Source organism: Cuculus canorus, chromosome 15 (assembly GCF_017976375.1).
Source record: "Cuculus canorus isolate bCucCan1 chromosome 15, bCucCan1.pri, whole genome shotgun sequence".
Lineage (NCBI taxonomy): Eukaryota > Metazoa > Chordata > Aves > Cuculiformes > Cuculidae > Cuculus > Cuculus canorus.
Window position 1 is genome coordinate 11,411,076 of NC_071415.1, and position 14,035 is coordinate 11,425,110.

At 45.7% G+C, this 14,035-nt stretch overlaps 1 protein-coding gene across 2 annotated transcripts in view; it reads right to left on the reverse strand.

The window, feature by feature from the left end:
* Window positions 1-7,666: 7,666 nt before the first annotated feature.
* SDK1 (sidekick cell adhesion molecule 1) overlaps window positions 7,667-14,035 on the reverse strand; it is a 405,082-nt gene continuing 398,713 nt past the window's right edge. For both annotated transcript variants that reach the window (XM_054080680.1, XM_054080679.1), the window contains one exon: window positions 7,667-13,916. In XM_054080680.1, the coding sequence (XP_053936655.1) occupies window positions 13,644-13,916 (273 nt within the window). In that variant the 3' untranslated portion in view covers window positions 7,667-13,643. The remainder of the gene's footprint in view (window positions 13,917-14,035) is intronic.

Here is a 14,035-nt window from a genome sequence, read left to right on the forward strand (position 1 = left end):
CTTGTCCTTCTCCATCTCCCATTGAGGGTCCAGAAGGGAACAGGCTGCAGGAGACAGACCTGCTGTGAAGCACTTGCCCAGGGCTGAAAGGGGTCTGTAATCCTCCGGTAGAGCCCTTTGGACCTCAGACTCAGTGCGGAGAAAGATGTGGTCCTGTGGTAGCACAACCTGTGCTCTTACCTGAGTCCATGGGAGTTGTGCCTGACGTCCCACTGCACACATCGGTGGCTTTGCTGACTTGCCTGCCTGTGGCTCAAGTGCCAGGGAGTCACCAGGGCACAGGCATGTGGAGAGGAGGTGTTGAGGACTGAGCAACCTGCTGGTGTGGTGGAACACTATGCTCACAAGGTCAGCCAGCACCAGCTCTCCCCTGCCGTGGTGTTTTGGGGTGGGTTCTCATTTCTGTTTTGCCCTGGACTTTCTGTTTGCTCTCAGGTGTGGGTTCGCATAAGATTATTGCAGACGTGGTCTCCTTTACCTCCATCAGACTGGGAAAGGCCACGAGTCTCTTCCCGTGTGCGGTTCAGCGTGGTCTCATCCTCATGTCTCCGAGCTCACTGGCAGACCCATGTGGCTGAGGGCAGACGAGCTCCAGCCGAGGACCCCAGGTGCACAACATGTTCCCTTGCACCAAAAATCACTCATCTGCCTTGAGCACAATCAGTCTTGAAGAAACCCAAATGCTTCTGCAATTATCTGCCAGTCAGCATGAGCAGATTGCGTGTGGCTGTGCCCACGTATTTTTTACCTCTGCCCAATCATTTTATCTGCTTCATAAAACACATGCAGCAGGTGCTGAGCCACCCACAGGTCTAAGGGTCACATCCACAGCCACGTGGAAAAGCCAAGCGGCAGTGCTGCCATTTTTGGTAGGATGACAGCTCAGACATCCTCAGCTTGATGATTCATGTAATCAGTGGCTGACAGTAATCAATTAGCTGGTTTATGGAGGCACATGCTTGATTGCTGCTTCCCTGGGCTGCACTGAAGAGCTGAAGCCCAGCAGTGTGCTGCAGCAGAGGGCTGCAGCAGGAAGCTTATTCTTCATTTTATGCCATGTCCCCCTTATAAGAGACTTTGATGCAACCACATCCTGGGAAACATCCTTTGCTGTTGCATCCAAAGGTCAGTATTCCCCCTTGTGGGGTCTCATACCAGAAGGACATCAAGAACTGCAGTGAGAGGCAGAAGGAGAAACCAGGGGCAGCAGCAACCTGGTTGGGATTAGCTGCATTTCTTCCCTCACACAAACATTTTGATTTTCCAATATCCTTTGCTAACAGCTGTTGTGATTTCTCAGCAGGAAGCAGGTTTGTGGTTCAGTATTTTCTCCTCGCTTAGGCAGAAACTGAGGTAAAACCAGACTTCAGAGGAGAATGAAGCTGATAGCTACCTGCAAAATAAAAGTAAACAAACTGTGCAGCAACTTCACATGCAAGGAGATTGCTTGTTTGTCCAAAATGGGTTTGAATGGGAGCAATCTACTCATCTAAAGGTGATACACTAGGGAGACGATGGGATGCAGACCCTGATCAAACCCATGGTGGTCCATCACGCAGGCAGGGGGGACAACAGTGACATCATTCCCCTGATTCGTTTCACACCAGGAGCACTTTTTTTCCTGGTGGTGACATGATCTGAGCACCTTCTCCTGTCCATATGGGGATGAACACACCACGCTCCGGAGGGGAAGCCTGTGGCAGTGTCAGGAATGTCATTGCACAGGGCTCTGCAGCATCCCTGCTGGGAGGCACATCTGCTGGGTATGCGTGTGACTGGCGAACTTTGCAAACTCCTCATTTACCTGAGTTTTGTTTTGGTTTTTTGCATGTCTCTTGGAGCACAGTCGTCTCCCTAGTTCCACAGATTTGAGAAAATCCTAGTCAATAAAAAAGTCCACCTTCCAACTAAATCACTACCACAATTCAGAGCTGAAAGTGGGACAATCTCGAACACTCACTGTCGCATAATTTTATACAAACTGAACGAACTAAAGTGATGCTTTTATACTTAAGGCAGCCCTTTGGACCAAATGTGGTGGTAGAGTGTGTACTTACCAAGGCTATTTTTTTAACATGAATATCACTTAAATGGCACCCAGGAGGGATAAAGCAGAGGGGAATGCTCTCCAGATCATGTTTCCTGGCAAGATTTAAAAGCTTTTAGCATTATTGGCAAGCAAACCACCCGGCAGTGCTGCCGGTGAGGCTGCTGCGGCGGCATCCCAGCACCTTGTCTAAGAGAAAGGAAAAAAGTTGCCTGAGTTTGGGCTACACATCTCTTGTCTGCCCAGAGCTGGTGACCCAAGAAAAACATCTTGTGGTCCATAGAGGGAGAGTGATGAACGCTGCCCACCGCGCTTGTGCCACAGATGTGCTAAAATAAGTGAAAAATAACAGCAGCAGTCTGCAAGTCAACATCAATGCTTCTTCTGATTTAATCTGTTTCATAAAATTGTTGCTCCCCCCCCCCCCCCCCATTTTAGATAATAACTTATTTAATAGGAAATATCTCTGAGAGCTGTTAAACCCTGTTATTAAGAGTCACATCAACCTCCAGTGACTTCTTTGTTGCACTGGACTATGAGCACATTTATATGTTAGAAAACATAGATAGTTTACAGCCCTAGTGGTGTTACCAGGGTTAATGATCTGTAGCTGTGGAGGAATCAGAGTGGTCCAAAAGGAACCTCCTCCTCTGGGTCATGAGCAGACATGGCCTCAGCCCCTCTGACATCACCCTTCTTACCGAGATCAGCACAGTGCCATTGCTTTCTTCTTTAACAAGAAAACACAAGGACTCTCTAGAGGCTTGCAAGAGCCCTGGTGATACGCACAGGGCTATAAAAAGACTATATATTCTTATACCCTGGAGAGAGGAGTGACTCAGTACAACCCCTGCTCCCCCCTCTGTCAGGGTTTCCTGGACATGGTCCTGGACACCACCAGAGCCATGGCCTCGGATGCCTCCTACGCTCATCCATGTGGTCCGTTGCACTGCCGTGGCTCCTGGTATATTTGCTCATGCCACACCACCCTGGCAATGATCCTGGTTCAATATTAACTCGCACACTGCCTCCCAGTCCCTATCGCAGCACTGGCAGGGTGCTTGCCCTTTGGGCATTGGGTACTTACCCCGTGTTTGTGTTACTATCATCCCAGAGCACAGCACCCTCCTGCTGCAGCCAGCACCCTGCTCTCCTCTGCGCTGAAATGGGGACAGGTGGCCAAGAAAAGTAGATATGTGAGGATTCAAACACTGAGGGCCATCTCAGTTAACATAAACAGAAGGAGATTTGAGCTGTGATGTCTGGCCCTACGTTCGTAGGTTAAACATGGGGCGATGCATCTTAGAGTAACTGGGGAAATGATGACTGAATTGATGAGGCATAGAAGATGGTATTAAACCTCATGCAGAACTTCGGGGGAGCAGGGCTGACAAACAAAAATCCCTCCTGTTGGTAAAATCTTCCAGAGAGACAGAGTCACAAAAACCTATTAAACTATGGAGTCCTCCATGGAGAAGAGGTGATTTTACCACCTTCTGGTTGGTAGGACTGAACAAAGCCAAGGGGAGAGAAGCCCTGCATGGACACAGACCCCTGCGTAGAAGACCACTCCCAGGGGACACACGTGCTGCTGCTTCTCAGGCTTTTTGTTTAGCAGCTGTATCATAGACCTAAAGGTTTCCCTTTCCTCCACATCCTATGGAAAGAAAACACATCGTAACACAGAACAGTCTTCTAATGGACATGGCAAAATGTCAGCCTTGTTATAAACAAGCTTTTATTCACTGATTGCCCCATCTTTAACAATTCTCTTCTTACGTTCCTCTCGCCCCACAAAAGAGATCATGAGCTGTTTGTTTCTGGCTCTTCCTTACAAACCTTGCTCTCAAACAAGCCTCTTGGGTGGACTAAATAGGAAAGCACCAGATGTACGCCTTCCTTGAAGAGCTCCAGCAGCCAGGGAATGACTGGCACCAATTTCTACTTTCCTTCTCACCGAGCCCAAAACCCCGGGACCTCTGCAGAGTGAAACCACCACATTGCTCCTTTCATCCAGTAACGCTGCTGAATGCTCCTGAAGCGCTGACAGCTGAAACCCATCTCCCTTTAACTCCTCTATAATTTCTGAGCAAGGACAGAAAATTATAAGCCACAGCCAGTGTTACAGCGTAAAACCAATTACAGAAAGCACGGAGGGGGCTGCGCTGTGTGCACTCGGACACCAGCTCCACCAAGGACAGCCTCTCATTTGCCTGTCTCACATTGTAACAGAGAAGAACATCTCTGTCCTTTCAGACCTCTCAGCTGGTAGCTCAGGCTTACTTGATGAAGCAGCCGGAGCTTTCCAGAAAGTGAAGTGGCATTGCCCCATTTGCAATGACCTCAATTTCTGCCGAGCCACTTCCAAATTAGAAGTCAAGCCAGGAAAAAAAAAACCAAAACATGACACAGCCCTAAAGACATGAGCTTTAAACACAGGATATACAGCTCTTTCTACCATAACCCCCTTACCTCCACACCTATCTCACAAGGACATATGTTAAAAACAGCCCAGTGACTGTAATGTATATTTTAGAGCCAGGATCTCTGCTGGGGCAGACCCGGCACTCAGAGCAACATCACTGCCCAAGGGCAGAATTTGGCCCATCACTTCCATCTCCAGTGCCTGGAGTGCGCTTGTTTATTCCGGGTACATACCGTCTGTGGACTAAAGGCAGGGACAAAGCTGTTTGTCTTGTGATTCATTCAGAATTGCTAAACCCCTACCAGCAGGTGCTGGATGAGAGCCATCCTGAGCCTGTCCAGGCACAATCCCTCCAGAGGAACCCAGCAGGTATGACAGGAGGCTTCTCACTCAACCTCACCGCAAGGATTTTCTCTAGCAACTAAAGCCAGGCATTTAGCTGTTGGGATTAACCCTTGCTTCCTTCATAAAATGGGCTTTGTGAAAACTGGGCATCTTTTTCTCACCTCTTTTAATTTCTTCCATGGTGCAGAGATAGCTATGGATCAACAGAAGTGTCTTCATCAATCACCTTCCATCATTTTTGCTAAATGGAGGACTGAAATGCTGAATCCTTCCTCTGCCAGTCTTTTCCACGGTGGGGGGTTAAACAGTTCCTAATTTCCATCAGGGTACGTGAGGTTTAATCCCAAAGGATACAGCCTCCCAGCAGAAGTCACACAGTCTCACAAATTAATCTGGAAATTTGCCCTGCTTCATCCCAAATTTTCCATTGTTCACCTTCTCTGATGAATCCAATTGCCTCGCTCCTCCCCTGCCCCACCGCGGGGATGTTTTTTACAATCAGATGCCCTTGCATCTACATAAAAAATAACCCAAAATTAAGAAAAAGAAGTTAGCATTTACAAGTTGAGCCTTGTACTGTTGGAATTAGACTCTAATTAGGTCAGCCATGTTCCCTTGGTAGGGTAAGAATGATAGTGCTGGAAAACAGATAATTTATCGAGACCCAAAAATAACTCATCCTGCTGTTTTGTGGGAAAAGATGTTTTCTTTGCCCTGTGCTGAGGACATTTGCAATGGAAGCCACTCGGGCACACTGATACCAATCACAAACACTGCAGCTTGGTCCCATAGGCAAAGTCGGCCTGTGCCTCAATTTCCTCCAACCAAAGGTGGAATATTAATTCTTCCCAGTTTGACAGGGCTGTGGTGAGGTCACCTGTGTTTATAACGCATTTTATCTTGGCATGAGGCCCCAGGCTATATTACACATTTCTTTCCAGGCTTGCCTTTCAGCTTTATTGCATCGTCTGATAATGCACAAAATGCAAGCAATCACACGAGCTGGGATTATCAAGAATCAGAGTGAAGAACAACAAGGCCCTGCCTTCATCGCTGCGTGCACTGTTGCTTTGTTAGGATGTGTATCTGAATCAGATTGTCACCAACGGGGCACCAAACTTCTGGAATTTGCACAACACGGGGAAGTACCTTTGGATGACATCATGGGTGTCGGTTGCTTCCTCCTTTGACACATAATTGTCACCGGCACGCACTGACGATTTGCGGTTTGCTCATTTCTCCATCTATAGGAGATTCTCTCATTGTGCAAATGGTTTCACGGGGTTGGGAAATTTGCTTTGTAAAAAACTTCGCAAGACGCCTTCACTGCCAGACTCATCTGACTCAGTTCTCATTAATGAACTGTGATGAACGAGTCAATCGCCCACATAAGGAAAGTCTCCAGCGGCCTGCGAAGCCGCAGCTTTGCCTTAGAGGGACCTGTCCTGCATTTCCAAGGAAACACGACAGCAAAGCAAAAGGACTTCTGTTCTTGGAGCACAGTGGAAGTGAATGAAAACCCAACAAAAACATGTGTTCAGATAAAGTTCCTTTTGATTTTGTGGGAAATGCAGGCTTGAAGTGAAAATAATTGGTGAGGCAAGAGGAGGAGGGGAAAAAAAACCCCAATGAGGCAGGCTTAAAGAAAGGGACAATAAAAGGAGAAAGGAGAAAAATAAATAACCCTGGAGCAAAAATGTGGAGGGCAGAAGAGGAAACAAATGAAACAAATACCAGGAAAAGGGTCAGTAATGAAAGCCCAGATTACTCGATTCAGTCAAGTCATTGCTTGTGCTGTTCAGGGCAGGGCTAGAAGCCAATCTGTTTTCTCTGGTATTGTTTAGGCTACAAATGCTATGGCAGATTTCCCATCCACTCCCGTGTTTATGGCCGTGCCCCGCTCTTAACCACAAAAACACGTGGGGAGGAAACACGTCCCGAGAAAAGTAAGGGCTGGAAGTGGGAGGATGATACACTTTGGAGCTGAAGGACCTCAAAAAAGCACTTCTACATCTCACGGCAATTTCGCAGAATAACATCTCGTTCACGAAATGCTATGGCGTGAGGATTTTCATCTTCAAAATGGGTACAGTGATACCTCTGGGTTATTACAAGCCACCAGTCGCGGAGGGCTGCCTGTATTTATATAACACTGCATTATTTATAATATCCCTTTCAGGAGCAGGAGAATACGAGTCCTTTCCTTAGCAGTTTGAGGGGGTCCATGTCCCATCCTCCCCCCTCACTTGGAAAACATTGATTTCTCACCCTCATTTCTCCCACCAAAGCTGTAGCTGATCCGACTGTGTTTGGTTTACTTCTCTAGGCCTGATGCTCAGCTGGTGAAAGGCACCAATAACCACTCTGGAATAACGGAGCTGCCCTGGTTTCCACCAGCTGGGATCTCGCCTGGTCCCCCCAACATCAGCAAGTTTGTGGGAACCGATTAACAGCTGCTACAACACTGCAGGGGAGGACCAATATTATTTGTAAGTGGACAAAAGCATATAAAATGGTGGCCCCACGGGTTTCTATTTCTGAAAGGGTTTCAGTTCTCCTGTATTAAGGATCTGAGGAAGTTTACCACCACGAAATAACAAAATATTTAAGGCTGATCAAATTTTGGGTGGAAACTATTTGAGAGTCAAAGCAGTAAGGGATTTATACGATTTTACAGTCCAGGACTAACACAGAGGAATTTCAGCCCATGTTACATTTTCACTGTCCTGAACTTTTAACTTGTGAGCGCGCTGGCAAGGCACCCAGAAACTTCTTCAAGCCAAAAACAACAGAAGAGATGGGAAAAGACTTCATTCCCCGCCCCAAAACAAATGTACCAAGGACGTACATGTTTCAAAAAGGGTTCTTTTAATTAGAAGCAAGTTTGCAAAAGAAGAAGTAACTTTCTCATATAAAACAGTGGAGTGGTGAAGGTGCGGCTAACAAGAGGTGTGGAACAAAAATCCAGGGCAAATCCCCAAGGAGACACTGAAGTAAAAGCAACAATCTGATAACCATAGTAAGCCGAAGGGTAACTCAAACACAGCCGTGTAAGGTGGTTCTACCCCTAAACTGACAGCAGATACCAAATTAGTGGATGGACTCCATCCAATGGGTGGCGAAGTGACCAGCTACAAACTCACCATAACACCACATCCTTGCATCGTTCTGCTACCCAAGAGCTCCCGCTGCACCATGACAGATGCCAGAACTGCCCAGGAGCTTAGTGACATCAAAGGGGGAGCACTGGTGGCACTTCCTGGTGCCCCACCTGCAGAACACCACCACATTGTATTAGCAGAAAAGCTTTGTTCCCAGATCTAGAGAATCAGACATAAACGGGAAAACACTTTGATATAAAGCTCTGTAACCTCATTCCAGTCTCTATATCCAGCAATTCAAGCCCCAAGAAAGTGCACAGTGATCAAACAGCATCAAAATAATGAAGTCCTTATCAAGTCCTGTGGCTCCAAGGCCATTTCAAGTGGGTAAGTGGCACCTTTGAGCAGATAACATTTAGAGTCAGAGCCTGAATCTCAAGTCCCAGTGGTATTTCACTCCTTGTCCAAACATATCTCACCTGTCCCATGTGTCATGTGTGTGCTTATCAGTTGTGGCTCTGTACTACCGGGGGAGCGGCAAACTTTACACCTTCACAAAGTGCAAGTTAACTTCATTTGTCTGAGAAGGCTGGGGCGGAGAAGAAGGAATGCAGAAATACAAAGAATTTATGGGACTTGTCAGGTAGAGCCATTTAAGGCCCATGCTCAGCCCAACATGTTCAGTCTTGGAGTCAATGTGCTCCAGATTCAAGGGTGGCTTTCTCAATGGGGGTTTCAATGGTCATTGTACAATCTCATTGTCACGTGTGTGGCTTTGTGTTAACACCACAGCAACATACTTCTCCTCACATGACCTCTAGTAATGCCATGATGATGTATGGACTCCACACACGCTGTCAAAAACCTATAAAAACAACCTAAGAAATGTGATTGAACCAGCAGGAATGCCAGGTTGAATTAAGTTGTTTGTGGTACAACTTGCCTATCTAGCAACTGCTCTGTGATGGCATTTCCTCTCCAAATATAACCCCTCGTTGCATGTGCTCTTCTGGCTGCTATTGATAAAAGAGATCACTAAAGATAGGAGGTCTTGGGCTCATATTGAGTCTTACATGTCACAGGTTTCTAGGACTTCAAGGCTTCTAATGGCCCTGCCAAAGGTTATCTTTCTTGTGTTTGCTTGGGGGTTTTTTTGTGTGTGCGTTTTTTGGCTTTTTTTTTTCAAGTTTCCTGATAAATTCCTTTCTAAACAGGTTTCTCTGAAAAAAGTTGCCCAGCTTATCTGAAAACAGCAAGCGGGTGAAGACACCAGTGCTCTGTACATAGAAACAGCTCGCTCTCCCCGCTTTTTGGAGAGTGGTTTGGATAATCTTTGGATGACCCAATGGATTTCTTGAGGGTAGCAATGACAAGGATAATAAACGTACCCCCATGTCAAGACAGGCTTGGATATTTATTCTAAACAATTACTGCAGCAGCTTCTGGCAGAGACCTGTGTATAAGCAGGAAAAAATGAGATCTTGGCCCATCTACAAAGCACCACCTGCTTTAACATTCAAAATGAAGAGGATAAAAATAATCCTTTTAGGTAATGGACAAGTTTCTTTTTCTGTACGCCTTTTCTCTTCAGTAACACCAACTGCTTTCAAAAGTGGGATCGCTGACCCAGTGATGATCGCTGGCTGCAGTGTGATTCCTTTAGTAAATGCTGATGAAACCCTTTGCTCTCTGTGCTCTTACTTCTCTCTGCCCTCTCCACCTTTCACACCAGTGACTCCCAGGGTGGGGAAAAAAAGACTCCCACTGATGAAAGCAAAACAGTGCCCTCTCCTGTCCCTTCTCACTGCTACTGCTCAGACCTGAACAGCGCAGGTTGTGCACCAACACTGGAGCATTAAAAGAGGGGAATGGGAAATATTACACCCAAGAGTGTGGGCTACGGTGAGGGACACACCGTGCGTGTTACGGACTTCTGTGGGATAAAATGTTCCATGTAGAGTGGGCTGGAACAGTACAGCTCCTGCACTTTTGCACTTCTGCACGCGATTTACGACAGAGAGAACCTGAGGTTCAGCGCCATTGGGAGTTCCGGGAGCATTACTGATGGTGGTGGTTGGTGTCACCTCAGTCCTGGGAGGCGGGTGAAGACTTGGGCATTTTTTCCTGCAGGAAATTGGATATTTCCATGGTTATTACATGAAAAATGTAATAACCATTACACTGTTAAATAACACTGTTAAAGTGTTCTCTGAAATGTCTCCCTTGGTCATTTCTTTAAGTTGTTTTTATTTTTTAGTAACAGCCACCAGGAGACCTGAGAAACATGGGAATGTAAATAAATAAATACATATAAAATATCCTAAGAAGGTGTTTTAAATACAAGCCTTCAATTTTCAAGACTGTTCTAAATAGGAAGATGGAAACAGAAGTGGATTTGACAGGTGAAATCATTGTAAAATGACAACTAATGTTTAAAAGTGGTATTTCAAGGCTATGATTCCCAAAGATTACAGCTATGAAATAGAGCTTTCTTGCTAACTGATGGAGTGTTTCCTTCCAGATAGAACAATTTACCTGATATCTGAGGTAAATAAAACCTACCCATTAATCATATTGTACAAGTACAGCATGTTAACAAGACGGCTCAGGCATCATGTACACAGCTACAGAGGATCCTGGGCAGCAGAACAGCCACACTATGCTCATCTTAGGGGTGACCGGTTCACTTCTATGCTCTAAAATTGCCTAAGTAACAAAACCCACATGTAAGAAAAGCCAACTCCCAAACAAAACATAACCGAGACTGACATTAGTGTGTTCCGGAAGAGAACAGAAATACCTTTGTTTGGATCAACAGGTCCTAAAGGAATCACACCTAACCTGTTATTTCAGCAGCAATCAAAAGAAAAGGGCCATACAGCCACCTCAGCAGGTCCTCAGCAAGCTCAGGCTTTTCAGTTGCAGATGGTTCTGATAAAAAGCGAATAGTCTGTTCTTCTTGCTTTGTATGGATCGTGTCGCTCCCCATGTTGTCCTTCAGTGGAGCAGCGGCCACAAAGTCCATTTCCTTTATTCCCTGTGGTTTCCTTGGTTTTTTTTTTTGCAAGGAAATGGTATCAGGTCAGCCCCAGGGAGTAACTGTGCCTTACACTGATTCAGATCTGGCAATATTCAGGAGATATGGAGCTACTCGCACTATACTTTCCTTTGGAGTAAATTCTTCAGTGTTCAATGTACTTTCTACTAATCTATATCCCTAAGTCCTTCGTGGCCCTTGAAAGGCTCCTCCTGCAGCACTACCTCTCATACTTGTTGGATAAGCGCTATTAAAAATCATACAGCAACTCAATTGCTATGCCACGTGTATATAATACAAGGTGTTTAAAATACGTAATCTGATGCAGGAAATAACTAAGGAGAAAGAAAACAAATCAGAAAGTCACATAGATAATTTTGTCTAAGAAACAAAAAAACTCAGACGGTAAACAATTTTTTGTCAGTTCAGTAATTAAAGCAAAGTTCATATGGCTTAAGAGAACAGTCAAAGTGCACAAAAGGCAGTGGGTTTTTTGTTTGCTTTGTGTTCCTTTTCGCAGTAAGCTCCACCTCATCCTCTTTGGAGTCCCTTCTGCATCCCACACACATCCTATCCAGGTGCAGAGAGGGGGATGGCTCACAGAGTTTTGGCTCAAGCCCACGTCTTTGCATATCGCTTCTATCTAATGAGCTGTGGATCATTATCCCAAACTCAAACCCCCTTAAACACACCCACTGGAGTTTTTGGTTTTGAACTTTTTCTTTCTGAAGCCTTTGGAGAGGAACAGCAATCCAGTGGCAAAGCTATCCCGAATCTGTATACACCAAGAACAGCAGTGCTTAGAGGCAGTGCCAAAGAGTAAAGGCAGTTCTGAGATTGTTTGTCCTGTCCAAGAGGCACTGAAAGGTGACAGCAAGGTTGAGCTTGCTCTTGGTACCTTCTCTGTTCAGGTGAGGTGCCACCAGACTACTTCTAACCAGCCCCTACGGGCAGGAACAGGCAGCCACCGTCATCAGTGCCAGGCTGGCTTCAACAACCAGCCTTGAAGACATCACCACCCCGTGCCACAGCTGTCCCACATCTGGAGAGGACAGGGAAAATTTGCAATAGTAACAGTGCTCACATGTGCCCTGATGGGACCTTAGCAAGCAGCAGGATACCAATTTTCCTGGCTGACCAACATCCACTTGGGAGGAAATGCCAGACACTGGAGTGGCAGGGACTTGCCAACTTCTAAATTCACCTTTCAAGGGCTGGACGTGGATTCTTTAAACCCCTGACAACATCCTCGTGAGCAAACAACTTGCTGCTAAACATGACAGACTCAAGAAAAGGACAGAAAAAAAAGAAAACAGAAAGGAAGCTATACAAAAGATGGAAAATAAACTAAAAATTCCCTTCTCTCCTTTCCAAAGACTGTCGCTTCAAGTGCACAAAGCAGCCTGTAAAAGTGCACAAGGTAATTTGTGACCCTAATGCTTGAAAAATCTGGATAGCTTTATTTGGAGACACTTTGTGGCTTCTCCCAGATATGAAGCTGAAGAATCAATAAAAGGCACCTGTGGACACCAACTCACCCAGTCTGTGTGACGTGTCTTTGTACTAAAAAAATAAAAAAATCAAACAAATCCAGTTACTATGTACTTTTTTACAGACCAGTAAGCAGCACTGCAGAGTCTGGGCAAGAAAGGATACTCAACTTCTATTGACAGGGCAAGATAAAACTTGGATGATCAAAAACCTCATCAAGTAGTTAACTCTCTAGCTCGTCACTGCAGTCTTCATTGAAAGATTCCTGTTGGCTTGCTGGGTTGTGTCCTTTGACTCTTAAAAAAAATGACCGATTCAAATGGCACATGCAGCCCACGAGGGAGGATTAGAGCCACACCAAAACCAAACCGACCTTGTAACTGAATCCTTACCACTTGTTTCACCCACCGCTGCCTACAGTGCTCTTTCGAGCCACCTCCTCTTCTAAAGACCCTGGAGCTGGAATATTTAAAGAATGTAGCAGGTCCCATTTGAAGAGGAAAGAAAAGCAAATCAGTAATTCAGTTTAAATACACCAGTAGTGAGCCTAGAGCGAACAGAGTGAAACATCTGAGCCTAAGTTGATCAGCCAGTGCTCCTAATGTGAGGAGCAGCAATGAGGAGAGGAGAGAGGAGGCGTCTGGTTTTCACAGAAAAATTTGTCCAAATTTGTCCCTTTTCTATATTTTCATACTTGACCTTGATGACGGGGAAAAATTAAAAAGAAAAAGATTAGAGAAAAAGGAAGAAAAAAGAGCCTGGGAGGTTTTATGTTTTCTCTTCAAATCGCATCACAAAGTCACGCATTGCATCTAGGGAATTCACCTCCTTGTTTGGGAACGGGGATGCAGGAGGAGGGGAGAGAAAGAAAGAGGGAAGAGAAGGGCATGGGAGCTGCTTCCTGAAGCAGTGTTACAAAAAGCAGTTAAAAAAACCCTAGTATTCACAAGTGGTTAAAATCATCACTCTTCAGAATTCCTTTTTTTTTTTAGCAAAGGTTCAGCTAGTTCAGCTCCATATTTTCAGAGTTGATTGTCTTCAGAAAAAAAAACCCCAGCCTCATTCGTGTTCCCATCTGTTTCTACCCTGATAGAGAAGTTACCCACAGTTCACCGCACCGGTCATACACACACACAGTCACTGTGACGTGTCCCTCTGAGTGCCACCAGCAGTTCGGCTCCATCCCGCAGTCCTGTCTCAGACGAAGGAAGAGAACCCTGTCACTGGAGTCCGGGAGCCGGGCGCAGGCTGTCCCGTTGGGGTGTACACCCCTCCTGAGCTCTGTGTGGTGATGACAGTCTGGAAATAGGGTTCTGCCTCGCCGGCGGCGCACTCCTCATATCTGTAGGATGTTGGGTGCTTCACCCCTTTCTGCTGCCGCTTCCATGAGTTGTAGTATGTGGGGTCGCTCATGTAATGGTTCACAAAGGAATGCTTTGGCAACTCATCTTCATAATCTGAGTCAGTGGCCTGGCGCGTCAGGAAAAGAAAATAAAACAAATCAGCCATCAGCATCTATGATTTAGCCTCTTACACTCTGAAAGAAATTAGAGACAAGTTTAATATCACCAGCTGACAAAAGCTGTAAT